This window comes from Miniopterus schreibersii, assembly GCF_964146895.1.
Source record: "Miniopterus schreibersii genome assembly, chromosome: 9".
NCBI lineage: Eukaryota > Metazoa > Chordata > Mammalia > Chiroptera > Miniopteridae > Miniopterus > Miniopterus schreibersii.
Genome location: NC_138118.1, coordinates 62,530,595 through 62,543,658, shown reverse-complemented (window position 1 = coordinate 62,543,658; position 13,064 = coordinate 62,530,595). Strand labels below are relative to the sequence as shown.

At 41.1% G+C, this 13,064-nt stretch overlaps 2 protein-coding genes across 4 annotated transcripts in view; one reads left to right on the top strand and one right to left on the bottom strand.

Annotated features, from left to right (window-relative positions):
• Window positions 1-2,359, bottom strand: part of C1GALT1 (core 1 synthase, glycoprotein-N-acetylgalactosamine 3-beta-galactosyltransferase 1) — a 28,905-nt gene extending 26,546 nt beyond the window's left edge. Inside the window, exon 1 of one of the 2 annotated variants that reach the window (XM_081147013.1) lies at window positions 2,138-2,359. In XM_081147013.1, coding sequence (XP_081003139.1) covers window positions 2,138-2,144 — 7 coding nt within the window. In that variant the 5' untranslated portion in view covers window positions 2,145-2,359. Of the gene's footprint in view, window positions 1-1,568; window positions 1,956-2,137 lie in introns of those variants that run through there. The other variant, XM_081147014.1, reaches the window with a different exon arrangement.
• Window positions 2,360-2,535: 176 nt separating this feature from the next.
• ASNS (asparagine synthetase (glutamine-hydrolyzing)) overlaps window positions 2,536-13,064 on the top strand; it is a 95,643-nt gene continuing 85,114 nt past the window's right edge. Inside the window, exons 1-2 of one of the 2 annotated variants that reach the window (XM_081147087.1) lie at window positions 2,536-2,716; window positions 5,699-5,874. The gene's annotated coding sequence lies outside the window, so the exon portion shown is untranslated. Of the gene's footprint in view, window positions 2,717-3,002; window positions 3,161-5,698; window positions 5,875-13,064 lie in introns of those variants that run through there. The other variant, XM_081147089.1, reaches the window with a different exon arrangement.

The following is a 13,064-nucleotide window of genomic DNA, read 5'->3' as shown; positions in this document are numbered from 1 at the left end:
TTTTTATGGAACAATTCTCCATTTTTCTGTCTTCATTCCTTTAAAAGATTAATGACCTTAATCTCACTGAATTTTGTGCAAAAGAATTTTGTCATACCTTTCAATCTTGCTAGTTTGTACACTAGCCTTTTTACTCAAATCTCAACAAATCTTCTAAAAGCCACAGTTATACTGGGAAGCTTAAAATTTTAAGTGAATCTGAACTGAAGTTCAGCATGGTTGTCCACTTTCCATCTAAGGTTTGTTTATACCTGCACGTCACAAGAATTCCAATCAATGATTTTACCACACAAAGACTATTTTAAATTACCATGGTTTGTAAAGTTCATAAGCTGTATATAATGCAACTTTTGTCTTAGTGAGCACAAATTAATATACAAACAGTAAAAGGCATGTCTAGTGACAAACTTTTTTATTTCCATGACTAGGTGAACATTAATTCATTGTATGTACTCCTAAATAAGTTTGTGATAAAATTCTAAGAATTCTAAGAATTTCTGAATACTCAAGTTACTCAGAAATATATAATCTATACCAAAAAAGCCTATTTTGAAAACACCATACCTACCTTTAAATGGGTAGTAACCACAAAATATTTTAAAATGCTGAGTCCTAAGTAAAAAGATTCATTAAAACATAAATTCCAGGCAAATTTAAGAGAGACATTTAATAGTTATCCAATAGTACTGAAAAACCATACTCCTTTCCTGTGAAGAACTTTAAATGAGTCATACTTTCCTAACTCACTGTTTTACTTAACATATGGTAAAAAGAGTTAACTGTTTGGTAACTTGAAACTTTATATTCACTTAAATTGCACGTCAATATATACTAAGGCTGGCAGCAAATAAGTACAATTTGCTTATATACTATACTTACAACACATAGCATCCTGCGCACAAAGCTCATTCGACATTTATCTGACAAGGGTGTGAAAAGTTGCCTAAATACCTCTTAAAAACTCGATTCCCACTGTCTTAACATACACCAGAATTAAACAACTTGAAATCACGCACACTTTTTCAAACTGGCACCCATGCATAGCTATCTGTTCTATGCTCAACTTTTAGTAAATGAACATATTTCTGTCCCTTACACATTGGCCTAATTATTCATTCTGATGCATTCAAGTTCTAACTTTTGTAACTAACTTTTACATTCATAATGAAATCAATTCATGGTTAGCATAAGAGTTTCCCATCTGAAAAGCATAAAAAGGATATACCACAATATCTATAATGAATTTAGAGGACTAGATTATAAATCTGGTCAACATTTCCGGAGGGTGTTGACTATGTGTTATGTTAAAAAATATAATAAGGGAGAGCGTAAGAGCTAGGGAAAAATAAATCCCCAGCCCTAAATTACGTCCATCTTTTATCCAAATTCAAAGCTGTACAGCCAACTTGTCAGCATCTACTAATCAAATCACACTTGGGAAAGGGGAGAGGGAAGGAAAAAAACCCTCTTTTCTTTCTCCTCCACGCGGCAAGTGCTTAAAGCAAAGCAGGCTAGGTCATCCCGCCAAGGCAGAGGAATTTAAAAATATGTATTTGTCACAGACAAACCTGATGCTCCAAGAAAGCCCGCAGGAAGTCCCCGGCACTGGTGGAAGGCGCCCACTCGCTGGGCACTCAGGCGGCGCGGCAGCCCGGCGGCTCTCGCGGAGGGTGCCCACACCTGAGCCGCATGTCCCGCTCGACCCCCAGGTCCGAGGGGGCGGGGAGGGCACCGCGGGGCACGACCGTTAAGTGGTCCCGCCGTAACCCTAGCCCAGGGCGCAGCTGGCGTCTCGCCGTTGCCGCCCGAACGCAGGAAGCGCGCGAGGAGGTGAGAGGCGCGAGTGGGCAAAAGGGAAGGACCACGGCTAAGGAAGCAACAATTCAACAAAATAGCGGCCGGGGAGCAGGCGGACCCAACCGCAGCGCGCAGAGGCGCCGGCAGCAGGAAGTGCCCGCGCCGCCCTCAGGAGCTCGCACGTCCCCAGCCCCGGCGGCGACTCCCAGACACCTGTTTAGCCGCGCCCGGGGTTCGGTTCACCCTCCAGGCTCCCCCCCACACACACTCCGAGAAGGGGAAGGGCGAGAGGAACCGAGACCTTGGACTCGCAGCCTGAGGGCGCCTCCGCCGGCCGTACCTGACATCAACTGCGGCTCCCTCTCGCCCCTCCTGGGGGGCGGAGAGGACGACACAAGACCGGCGACCTTCCCTCTACTCGGCAGCCGCAGAAGTGGCTCACGGCCGCTACCCGGGGCCGCCCGCTGCCGCCTAGATTTTTCCCCCGCAGCAGCGGCGGCGGCGGCCGAGGGGGGCCCAGTGCCCGCTCCCGCCCTCTTGCTCCGCCCCTCCCCGCAGCGTGTCCAGGCCACGGCCCGCTGAAGGCGCAGGCGCCACCCAGGGGTCTCCTAGCGGTGACGTCGTCGCCGCTGCACCAGCCCCAGGGAAGAGCGGAGGGAGACGGGGGCTGGGTGGGCGGGGCTACGGCGACGTGCGGGCGCGGGGATTGGCCGCCGAGCGCACGCCCCGCCCTCCTGCGAAGGTCGTCTGGGAAGTCGGGTTTTCTGTGAGCAGCCGTCGGAGTCCCCTGGCGGCTCTTCGCTGCCGGCCTTCACCTCCCTTTTCGTGCCGTCGGGTCTTGTACTCCTTCCGGACCTTGAGATGGACTACAACAAAGAAACAGCAGGGACTGAGCCTGGGGCGCCTCACGGACCTTTGTGTAAGGGCAGGATCCAGCCCTGCAGGGTCTTGACTTCTAGCCTGCTCTTACCCCCCCCCCCGCACCCCCATACTCTCTTTACCCAGTATCTCTCTGGCCTTAATGAAAGGAGATACTGTATGCAAACGAGTGCTGGGTAACCAGTTCTGTGAACTAGGAACAAAATTCAGTTAATGATAGCACCACGAAGCCCTCTGTAGGCACCCGTGGTCTTTGGTTCTGCCATTACTTCAGTGCTGTCGGGCAGTGGCAGGAGGAGTTTCCTCGGGGCTTTGCAAAATTTAACTTTCCTTTAGTTGGCAAAAGGACATTGACTCAGAAATCTATCTTTGCATTAGAGGGAGGAGCCTGCGAGCCACGGAGGCAACCTCAAAGCAGTCAGGAGGCGGGGTAAGGTCTTGGCTTTATTGGGGTTAACCATCGTCTGCAAGGCCTGACTTGAAGGTGAGAAAGCTGCCTTGCTTCATGTAAATGCTCTCCTAAGGCAGTTCTTTAGTGGCTTTCAGCACAGCTGTCAGGAGTGTAGGCTCTGCGCTGGAATCTTGGTACCTCCACCTATTGTGTAATCTTGGCAATTTACTGAACAACTTGCCTGGGAGAAATAAACAGCATGTGTAAGCTGTTGTTGTTATTTTTCCTTTAATTTGTTTAGATTTAACTTAATGTAGTCTCCCAAGATGTGCCATTAATAGATCCAAAAGAACCTTCCAAAAGGATTTTAAAACATCTAGTGATTCTTATCCAAACCTTTCATTTTTTATTTTTTATTATTATTTTCAGTCCTCACCCAAGAATATTTTTTCCGTCGCTTTTCAGAGAGAGTGGAAGGGATAGAGAAACATCGATTGGCTGCCTCCCTTACAGGGATGAGCCTGCAACCCAGGTGTGTGCCCTTGGCTGGAATCGAACCCGGGATCCTTCAGTCCACGGGCTGACGCTTTAACCACTGAGCAAAGCCAGCTAGGGCAAAACTTCTCATTTTTCAGATGAGAAAACTGAGGTCAGAAAGATAGACCAGTGCTAGAAGTACAAGTACTGTATCCTGATGTCCAGATGAGCACTCTCTTCCTGGCCCACGCCCCCAGGCTTCTCTCCCATACCTCCTTACCTCCATCCTCTCTTCCCCAGCCTTCCCTTCCACAGCGGCTGTAAAACAAGGAAAGGAGACCCCTCAGATGCCACAGTGTTCCAAACAGAAAGGAAGGGAAAGCATAAAATCTCAGGATTTCTTATCTTGGTTTAATTTTATTGAAATTTATAATGAATAAGGAATAACATTTTTCCAGTGAGCAAAGATAAGAAACCCATCCAAGGATAAGTTCAGCCGCAGCATGTCTAAGAAAATTACTGGCAACCAGGAATGTTGATATGAAGAATACCAGATGAAGTTAACCCCTCCCACTCTCTTGGGTATTTTTAAAAATAACTACTATTTTGATGAAAAAAATACTATACTATTCAAACAAATACAAACAGGTTTTTTTTCCAAATTTCATACTTCGGAGAGAACCATTTTTAAAAATTCATGTTATATTCTATCCATATATCTCTAAGAATAATAAAGAAAAATACATAGACATATAAGTACAATACTTCATAAATTGGATCTTATGTACACAGTTCTTTTCTCACTGAACAGTATATCACGAATAACATCATTAAAAGAAGTTGCAAAATGTCCATTAAGTGGATATATCATCATTTATCTAACCAGTATTATATTGATTGACATTTATGTTTTTTCCCCACATGTTTACTACTTTAAATAAGTCTTTGATGAACTTCCTTATGCATGTCCCTTTGCACAACTGTGCAGTTAGCTTTTGGTACAGATTACTAGAAGTAATTTTTGTCAGCTGATGCTTCAACATTATCAACTAGAAAAAAGTGTGTGGCTACTTTGAAAAATATACTTTATATGTGGGACTCATAGCAACTAGAGTCTCCCACTCAAAACACAGATAAAGCTCAGACAGTATTGTCTGTCTGGTGTGGTGTTTCAATAATCTGTCAGAGCTCTTTGGACCAGAATAGTGAGTGTCGAGGCTCCTTGGAGCAGGGTGGTTCACACTGGTAGCTCTTAAAACCAATATCCTTTTTCCCTTGCTAGCAGAATTCTGATTTTTTTTTTTCCAGGGTGACAATATGTCCCGTTAAAAATCTTTACTTCCCCAGGCTTGTAAACTATGGTTGGCCTTTGGCCTTCAACAAAATTAAAGTAGATGTTTCTAAGGAGGTGCTCAAAGCTTTATGGAAGAAATGTTCATTTACCCATTGGATCTGTATCCATTCTTTTTCTTACCTGGAGCAATGGCATGATGCTGCAAGTGGAGCACCATAGTTCAACCATAATAACAAAAGCCCCACACCCTATTAATAGTGTAAGAAGTCAGAGATGCCTGGTTCATGATTGCTTTGGAGGGGTCAGCTTACCAGTTCTGGACTGCCTATTTCTGAACATGTTGGGTGAGGGAAAATAATCCTTCCTGTTTAAGGTTTTGTTGTTTGGGTTTTCTGTTGTAAGCACTGAATGCAATTCCTAATTGTATATTAAGATAAAACAAGTCATCATTTATTTAGTACAATATGTACAACTTTCAATAAACAGGGTGAGACACAAAATGGAAATAATAGCAACAACAAAAAGCCACTCTCTTCTCTGATAGACTTAGTTTCCCTTTAAGTACCTAAGTATTACAATTAGATTAACAAATCATTTCATAATAATTAGATTAAGTTCTGTAAAGTAAATTATATTCACTGGTATAGTAGTTTTAAAATATGTCCACAAGTTCTTTGATACGTCTTCCTTCAAAAGATGGAGCTGAATTCTCCTCACCTTGAATTTGAATTGTACTTCGTGGCTTGTTCTCATGAATAGAACATTGTAGAAATGACATAGTGTGAATTCTTGGGGAGGTGCGGATATTATAAAACATATAGGGGCCCACATTATGAGTAATTAAGGCTTCTGGCCAACAGCTGGTGAGGAACTGAGGACTCCTGACGACAACGTGAGTGAATTTGGAAGCAGATCTCCAGCCTTAGTCAAGCCTTCAGATGAATGCATCCCTGGTCTTCTTTACTAAACCTCAAGAGAGAACCTGAGCCAGAACCACTCAGTTAAGGTGTTCCTGAATTCCTGGCCCCGAGAGACTGTGAGTTAATAAATGGTGGCTGTTCTAAGCCATTAAATTGGGGATAATTTGTTATGCTGTAAAATTAACTAATAGAGTTAGGTATAATAGAGCCTAGCACAATGCCTGGCACATATTTCAGTGTTTAATTACTTGTTGTTTGAATGAATACACAATTGAATGAAGTAAAATATTTCTTTTACACTCTACAATGCTGGTATTATCTTTGATCCCTGACACCTGCATTATATAAGAGTTTTCTGACATGATCATAGAGAAATCAATTGTGAATCTTGCTGAGATCTAAACATCAACAATTCTGGAAGAAACATATAGTGAATAGAGCAATGGAACCCTTGAATCTTGAATAATGCTCCCAGTTTTATCGCTGATTAGCTGAGTGGCCCATGGCAAGTCACAAGACATCTAAATCTCAATTCCCCATCCATAAATTGAGGGAAATAATCCCAACCTACCTCAAAAGGTGGTCAATGAGATGATATGTGACAGTGTAATTGTAAAGCATTAACATTTTTTTAATTACATTAGGCTCATGAGATCTATCCTCTTGTATTTTTAAGCAATTAAGCATTAAATATTTTATTATTTTTAAGAGTACAGATTCAATTTAATTTGAATGTGTATATGAAGGGAAGAAGCTAGAAATAGAGCTTTAAACAATGGTCGGTTGGCAAATGTTTAACAACCAGCTCTCTAAAAAATATATACATGTATATATACATATCTATTAATGTACATTAATTTACAATAAATCTTACTGATGTAAAGGATGTGTAACTCACAATTTTATAAAGGATAACAAAATATAAAATACTTTTTTTTGAATTTCCATATAGCCAAATGATTCTCACAGCATACTTTCATTAGTTTTTGCTGCACTCTTGTATCCAAAGTCAGACTACAGTTAAGCATTAAATATTTTAGGTGTGTATACCATGATGACTTTTCTTTCAAGAGGTGATAACTTAACTGATTTTACTGTGCTCCTTTGTAATACTAGCATCATTCATAGTAAGCAGTTAGGGTTTAAGAATATGGCAGGATGGTAGGTTAATACACGTCAGATCTCATTTTATTGGCCTGTTGAAAATTTATTGCACTTTTAAAAGAATACCTAATTACAACTGGCTTGTCTTTCTTTTCATGAATTAATTTGTAATTGTGGTCAGGTGTGTGCCCCCTTTTATGGTAACAGTGGTAGTTAAACATGCGTAGTAATAAACATACATTTAACCAATAATTTGGTCTAAGAGTTTATCCTAGAGCAAAACTGCACCCAGCAGCAAGAAAATAAATGGTAGAATACATGTCTTTCTCTTTTAGAGAGGAGGACAATGGAACATTGGAGGTAGAGATTCTGTAGTTATTGACGATGCACAATTTGGTGGTATGGCTAACCCCAGAGGGAAATATGTGAGGATGAGTAAGATAGAGCCTTAGTGTAAGAATCAATCCCAATTATGTAGTGGATGAATTATCCAAACTCCCTGGTTTTGTTGTAGGTATTGTTGTTCTTTCTTGCTTTCTTTTATTCTGCTGTGACTCCAAATCAATTGAAACTACTGGCTTAATTAGTTTATTTGTGTATGTAGATGACCCCTGCTACCTACCATTTTTCTTTACTTGAGTGGGAAGAACCCTAGAAAAAAAAGGCAGAGCTTCCTTTTCTGGTGATTATATGCTTTCCAACTGAGCTGCTCATCTTGTATCGAAATACCTGCCAGGATAAAATATTTTCACCCTATGGAACCTAAGAGAGCATTTTTCAAACAGTTTTTATTCCTTGCAGCTACATCTCTGCAAAATCTACCAAGATTTTGAGATAGTTGCAGAGGTTAGTGTTACTTTCTGAATTGACTGACACGGGAAGTGCATAAAGGTGGAGAATGTAGCCAAGGAGGAGATAAAGAGAAAGGGAAAGTCTAGGAAATACTTTTAACCTCCAGGGTAGAGGACTCAGCATGACTCACAACATACTAGCTTGAAAGCAGAGACTGCCACGTGTGCACCGAGGAACTGTTGTCATCTAGAGAAATACTCTCTACTTATGAGGTTGGGCCCCCTGGGGTTACTTGGTGTTTCTCTAGTTCCTGGAACAAGATTCAGGATATTTTCCTTAATTATTTTCCCTAGTGGCCCAACAGAAGCAGAGAACATTTGTTCTGAATGGAATAGGTGAAGCTGGCTTTAGTTTAAAATCCTTAAGCAGTAAATGATTTATAAATATGTATGCTACCTCTGTTTATTGTAAAGAACTGGCTTACACATTTTAGCTGCATAATGGGGCACTTTTTTTCTTCTGTTGAGTTGCATCTAAACATATTTAAACCTAAAAATGGATTGTGACAGATACTTTTTTGGTTTTCTGTTCATCCTTCATAGAGAAGCTTCCCCTTCCTGAGCCCTTTCCCCCTATATTCCTTCTACAGGTTGGGTCCTCATAGCCCTGTTTAAGTGAGAGGGCCCTTCTCCCTTCCGGGCCACAGCTGAGGCAACAGTTTTTGATTCTTTAAATAATATGAACCAACCAGATTCTCTCTTCTGGGAATTTGGAATTGGGAGCGAGAGGCCTTAGTTACTCTCCGCTGAACACTGAAACTGTAATCCCAAGATAAGGGGAACCCATTCTGCAGGGAGAGATGGAAACGAAGCAGACTGTCTGAGAAGAGTAATGACCCTGAGCTGTGTGCTCCCTGACAGAGAACGGAGAGAGAGCCACTTTCTAGCTTCTCACAGACTTCCCATGGCCCTCTTCCCCCCACAGCCCGCCGGCTCTGGAGTTCCATGAATCCCTACACTGTATTCTTATATTAAATTACACATTTTTTGTTAAGTTAGTTTGAATGGGTAATTTTCCCATTCTTTAAAATACATTTCATCACTTCATTTAAGGGAGATCTAAATAGTTCTCATTTATGAGAGGTGAAAAGCATTTTGAAAGCTTTGTTCTGAGGAATAACATGAGGCTTATGAAAGTCTTGCAAAATCTACAGTCTTTTGTATAAAGAGTAAAACGGCGAAGTAGGAAGCTCCAAGTGCTCTTCTCCCACAGAAAAACAAGGAGCAACTGTTAGAACCAATTTTGTGAGAACCCTAGAAAACACTTTAAAGTTTATAGCAACCAAGTGAGCACTGAATCAAGAAAAAGGCACTTCAAAGCAGTAGGAAAATTTTGTGGTGATTTTACTTGTTTTTTCCCTACCTTCTCCCCTGCATGGGAACAGTCTTATAATGTCAGTAGTCTTAAAGTGGCCACAGTCTTAAAGCAGCAGTAGTCATAAAACTGCTGCAATCTAAAGGAACAGCAGTCTGAAAGTGATAGCAGTCTCCAAGTGGCAGCAGCCCGTGTTCCTGGTGTGGGACTGTTCCCCTGATTCTGGAGGGAGCAAAGCTGACCTTGCTCACAGACTACTGTGATGTCTGTTCTAACCTGTCTGGGCATGCTAGGGACTGAACTGTGTCCTCTAAAATTTACATGTTGCAGTCTTTACCTGCAGTGTGGCTGCAGGGCCTATGAAGAGGTGATAAAAGTTAAATGAGGTTATAAGGGTGAGCTCCTCATCTGATAAGGCTCGTGCCCTTTGAAGAAGAGGCACAAGAGCTCTCTCTCTCCATCAAGTGACACGGTGAGAAAGCAGCTGTCTGTAAGGAAAAGAACCCTCACCAGAAACTAAATTGGCTGGAAGCTTGATTTGGATTTTCTATTCTCCAGAACGGTGAGAAATAAATTTCTGTTGTCTGAGTCATTCAGGCTGTGGTATTTTGTTATGGCAGCCCAAACAGACTAATACAGGGGGCAGCCTGAAGGATTGCAGCAAGGTGTTCTGCTGTGTTTTGCCTAACTCAGAGCTCAGGCGGTAAAGCTTGAAAACACTACAAGCCAAATTAATAACCTGCAGACAGCTGGGGCAGAGAATGCAGTGAAACATACAATAGACTATCTAAGGCAAAAAATGGGGAGAGTTTCTTCAGGAAATTAGGACATTCTAAAGCAACCATGGATACAGGGGAATTTATAAAGCCATATTCATGCCCAGGGCAAGACACATGCTCAGCAAAAATCTTAGAAGACCCTAAGCTTTCACTTTGGGCTGATCCGTTCACACAGTGCAAGCATGACAGATTGAAGGAGGGCCCTGGCGCAGAGACAATTTGCAAAGACTGGGAGGTTCCTAGCATTCAAGGAAATTTCTATCAAAACACTAGCTGCACACAAGCTAAGGAACACAGGCTTCAGTAACCACAATGACAAAGAATATAGTCTTTGCAATAATAGTTTCAGAAAGAAATTAAATAAACTGACTACTGCAGCATCCAACAACCCCAAAATAGCAAACCCTGTGAAAGGGGGAGAACCTGACCTCCAGTTACCACATTTTATTAGTCCAATGTCCAGTTTTTGTGTGTGGTTTTTTTAATCCTCACCGGAGGATATTTTTTTCCATTGCTTTTCAGAGAGAGTGGAAGGGAGAGAGAGAAAAAAAAAAACAAACATCGATGCGAAAGACACACACTGATTGGTTGCCTCCTGCATGCTCCCCAGCTGAGGATTGAGCCTGCAACCGAGATACCTGCCCTTGGCTGGAATCAAACCTGGGACCCTTCAGTCTTAGGGCTGATGCTCTAACCACTGAGGCAAATCAGCTAGGGCTCCAATATCCAGTTTTTATTGAAAAAATTTACAAGACATACAAAAAATGTGAAAGTATGGTTCATTCAACAGAACAAAATAAATTAGTAAAAACCATCTCTGAGGAAGTCCAGACACTGGCATTACTAAACAAAGATTTTAAAACAACTGTCTTATGCTCAAAGAACTAATGGAAAACATGAACAGTGAGCTAAATGAAATAAGGAAAATAATGTATGAACCAAATGAGAATATCAATAAAGAGAAGGAAATAAAAAGGAACTAAGTAGAAATTCTGGAGCTGAAGAGTACAATAGCCACAACTTGGACAAACTGTTGGCTCTAGGACAAAACAGATATTATACAGAAGACTCTGGGCCTGGTCCCCCATCAGGGGATGGTGTACCTTAACTCAAATAATAAAATTTATCAGTTTAGTTAAAGATCTTGGGCTTTGGAATAAGATTGATGTGTATAAATTTTAGCTATAAATAAAAATAATAATGACTAGCATTACTAATTAAAGTGGAGAAAGATCTAAGAAGGAAGAACTCAGAGCCTAGGACTTCTTATATGACTTCCGCTGCTTACTTACTATATATTAGGCACTATATTGTGTTTTTGGCACTATGCTAAACACCTAAGTCACTGATTTATATTAAACTTCACACTAACCCTCTGAAGTAGGTGTTATAAACCCTATTAACTGATACAGAAACTAGTCTCAGAAATTAAGCACTTGTAAGAAGTATAACATGGCCCAGCCAGGCGTGACTCAGCGATTAAGCATCAACCTAGGATCCAGGAGACCATGGTTCAATTCCTGGTCAGGGCACATGCCCGGGTTGCGGGCTCAGTCCCCAGTTGGGGGCCTCCAGGAGGCAGCCATCAATGACTCTCTCATCATTGATGTTTCACTCTCTCTCCTCCGCTCTCCTTTCCTGTCTCTGAAATCAATAAAGATATATTTTTTTAAAAAGTATAACATGGATTTCAACCCAGTTTTTAAAAACTGCTTCATTGAGGTATAATTAACACACAATAACTATGCATATGTAAGGTTATAATATGATGTTTTGATATGTGTACACCCATGAAACCATTACCACAATCAAGATAATAAATATACCTATTACCCCCAAAAGTGTTCTCCTGTCACTCCCCACTCCACCCCACCCCGCCCCATCTCCAAGTAACCACTTACCTGCTTTCTGTCGTATAGATTAGTTTGCATTGTTTAGAGTTATATAAATGGAATCAGACAATGTGTTCTCTCTTTTATCTGGCTTTATCACTCAGCATAACTACTTTGAAATTAAGCCATGTTGTTGAGTTTATCATTCCCTTTTATTGCTGAGAAGTATTCCATTATAAGGATATACCACAGTTTGTGTATCCATTCACCTGCTGATGGACATTTAACCCAGTTGTTTCCGACCCTAAACCTGTGCTACACTCTCTTCCCACCTCCATAATTCACTGTGTGGTCTTAGAAAACAGAATTATTCTCTTTGAGCCTCAATTTCTCTCATTGTAAAATGCCAATAATATTTTTTCCACAGGATTGTTATTAGTAAATAAGATCATGTGGAAGCTCCTAGTACCCTGCCTGGCACACAGTAGGTGCTTATAAATATTCATTTATTTTTTCACGAGAAAGAAATTTCTCCAGGAAAGGACAAGAAAAAATGTAGCAGTAATGACTTTCTGTACCCTTTCTTCCTGCATTTCACTTTCTTCTTGAAACTTTCTCACTTTAACTTCCCCTGCTGGCATCTCATCTGCACCTCATGAATATAATACTCTCTACTTCTCTCTAGTACAAATATGCACAACAAATGTTTTTCTTATTCTTATAGAATGGCTGAAATAGAGCATTTTCAGTCAAGATAACATTATCTGTACCCTTATACATTAGACTTTTATCGAGGATATAAATGGTGGAGGGGAATGGCAGGGGCTAGGGGTTAAAGGTAGAAAGCAGAGGCTGATGAAGCCTGAAAGATCCAGACGGAAAGTGGAGAGATAACTAAGGGCAAGAAGGGCACACATGTGGGGAAGGAAAGGGTGGAAGGAAGAAATAAGGATCTCATGTACAAGTAGCCATTTATGGTATTGCTGCCTTTTATCTCTGAAGTACAGACACATCCCCCAAATTATCAACACTAGTGAGTACAAAGCTCTCTGGGGTGTGAGAAAGGAAATGAGAAGATGTGCTATGTTCCGGTTTACCAAGCTCTCAGCTAATGACCCAAAGGCCAGGTTCCTTTTCTTTCATTACATGTTAAATATGCTTTTATAGACTGCTGTGATACTGTTTTAAACACTGTTTCTGTAGGAAAATACATTCTTGCTTCAAATTAGATCACCTTTAAGTGAATTTCTGGAACACAGCTCGCATGGAGACGGGGAACTTGGTCTAGTTTACTAACATTAACCATCTACATGTCCAGATAAAGAAAATTCAGGTGATAAAACAGTGACTTGACAAGGACATTATGATGACATTAAGCTAAAATTGGAACTTCATATACCTTTATTCAGTCTGTAAAAGTTCTTT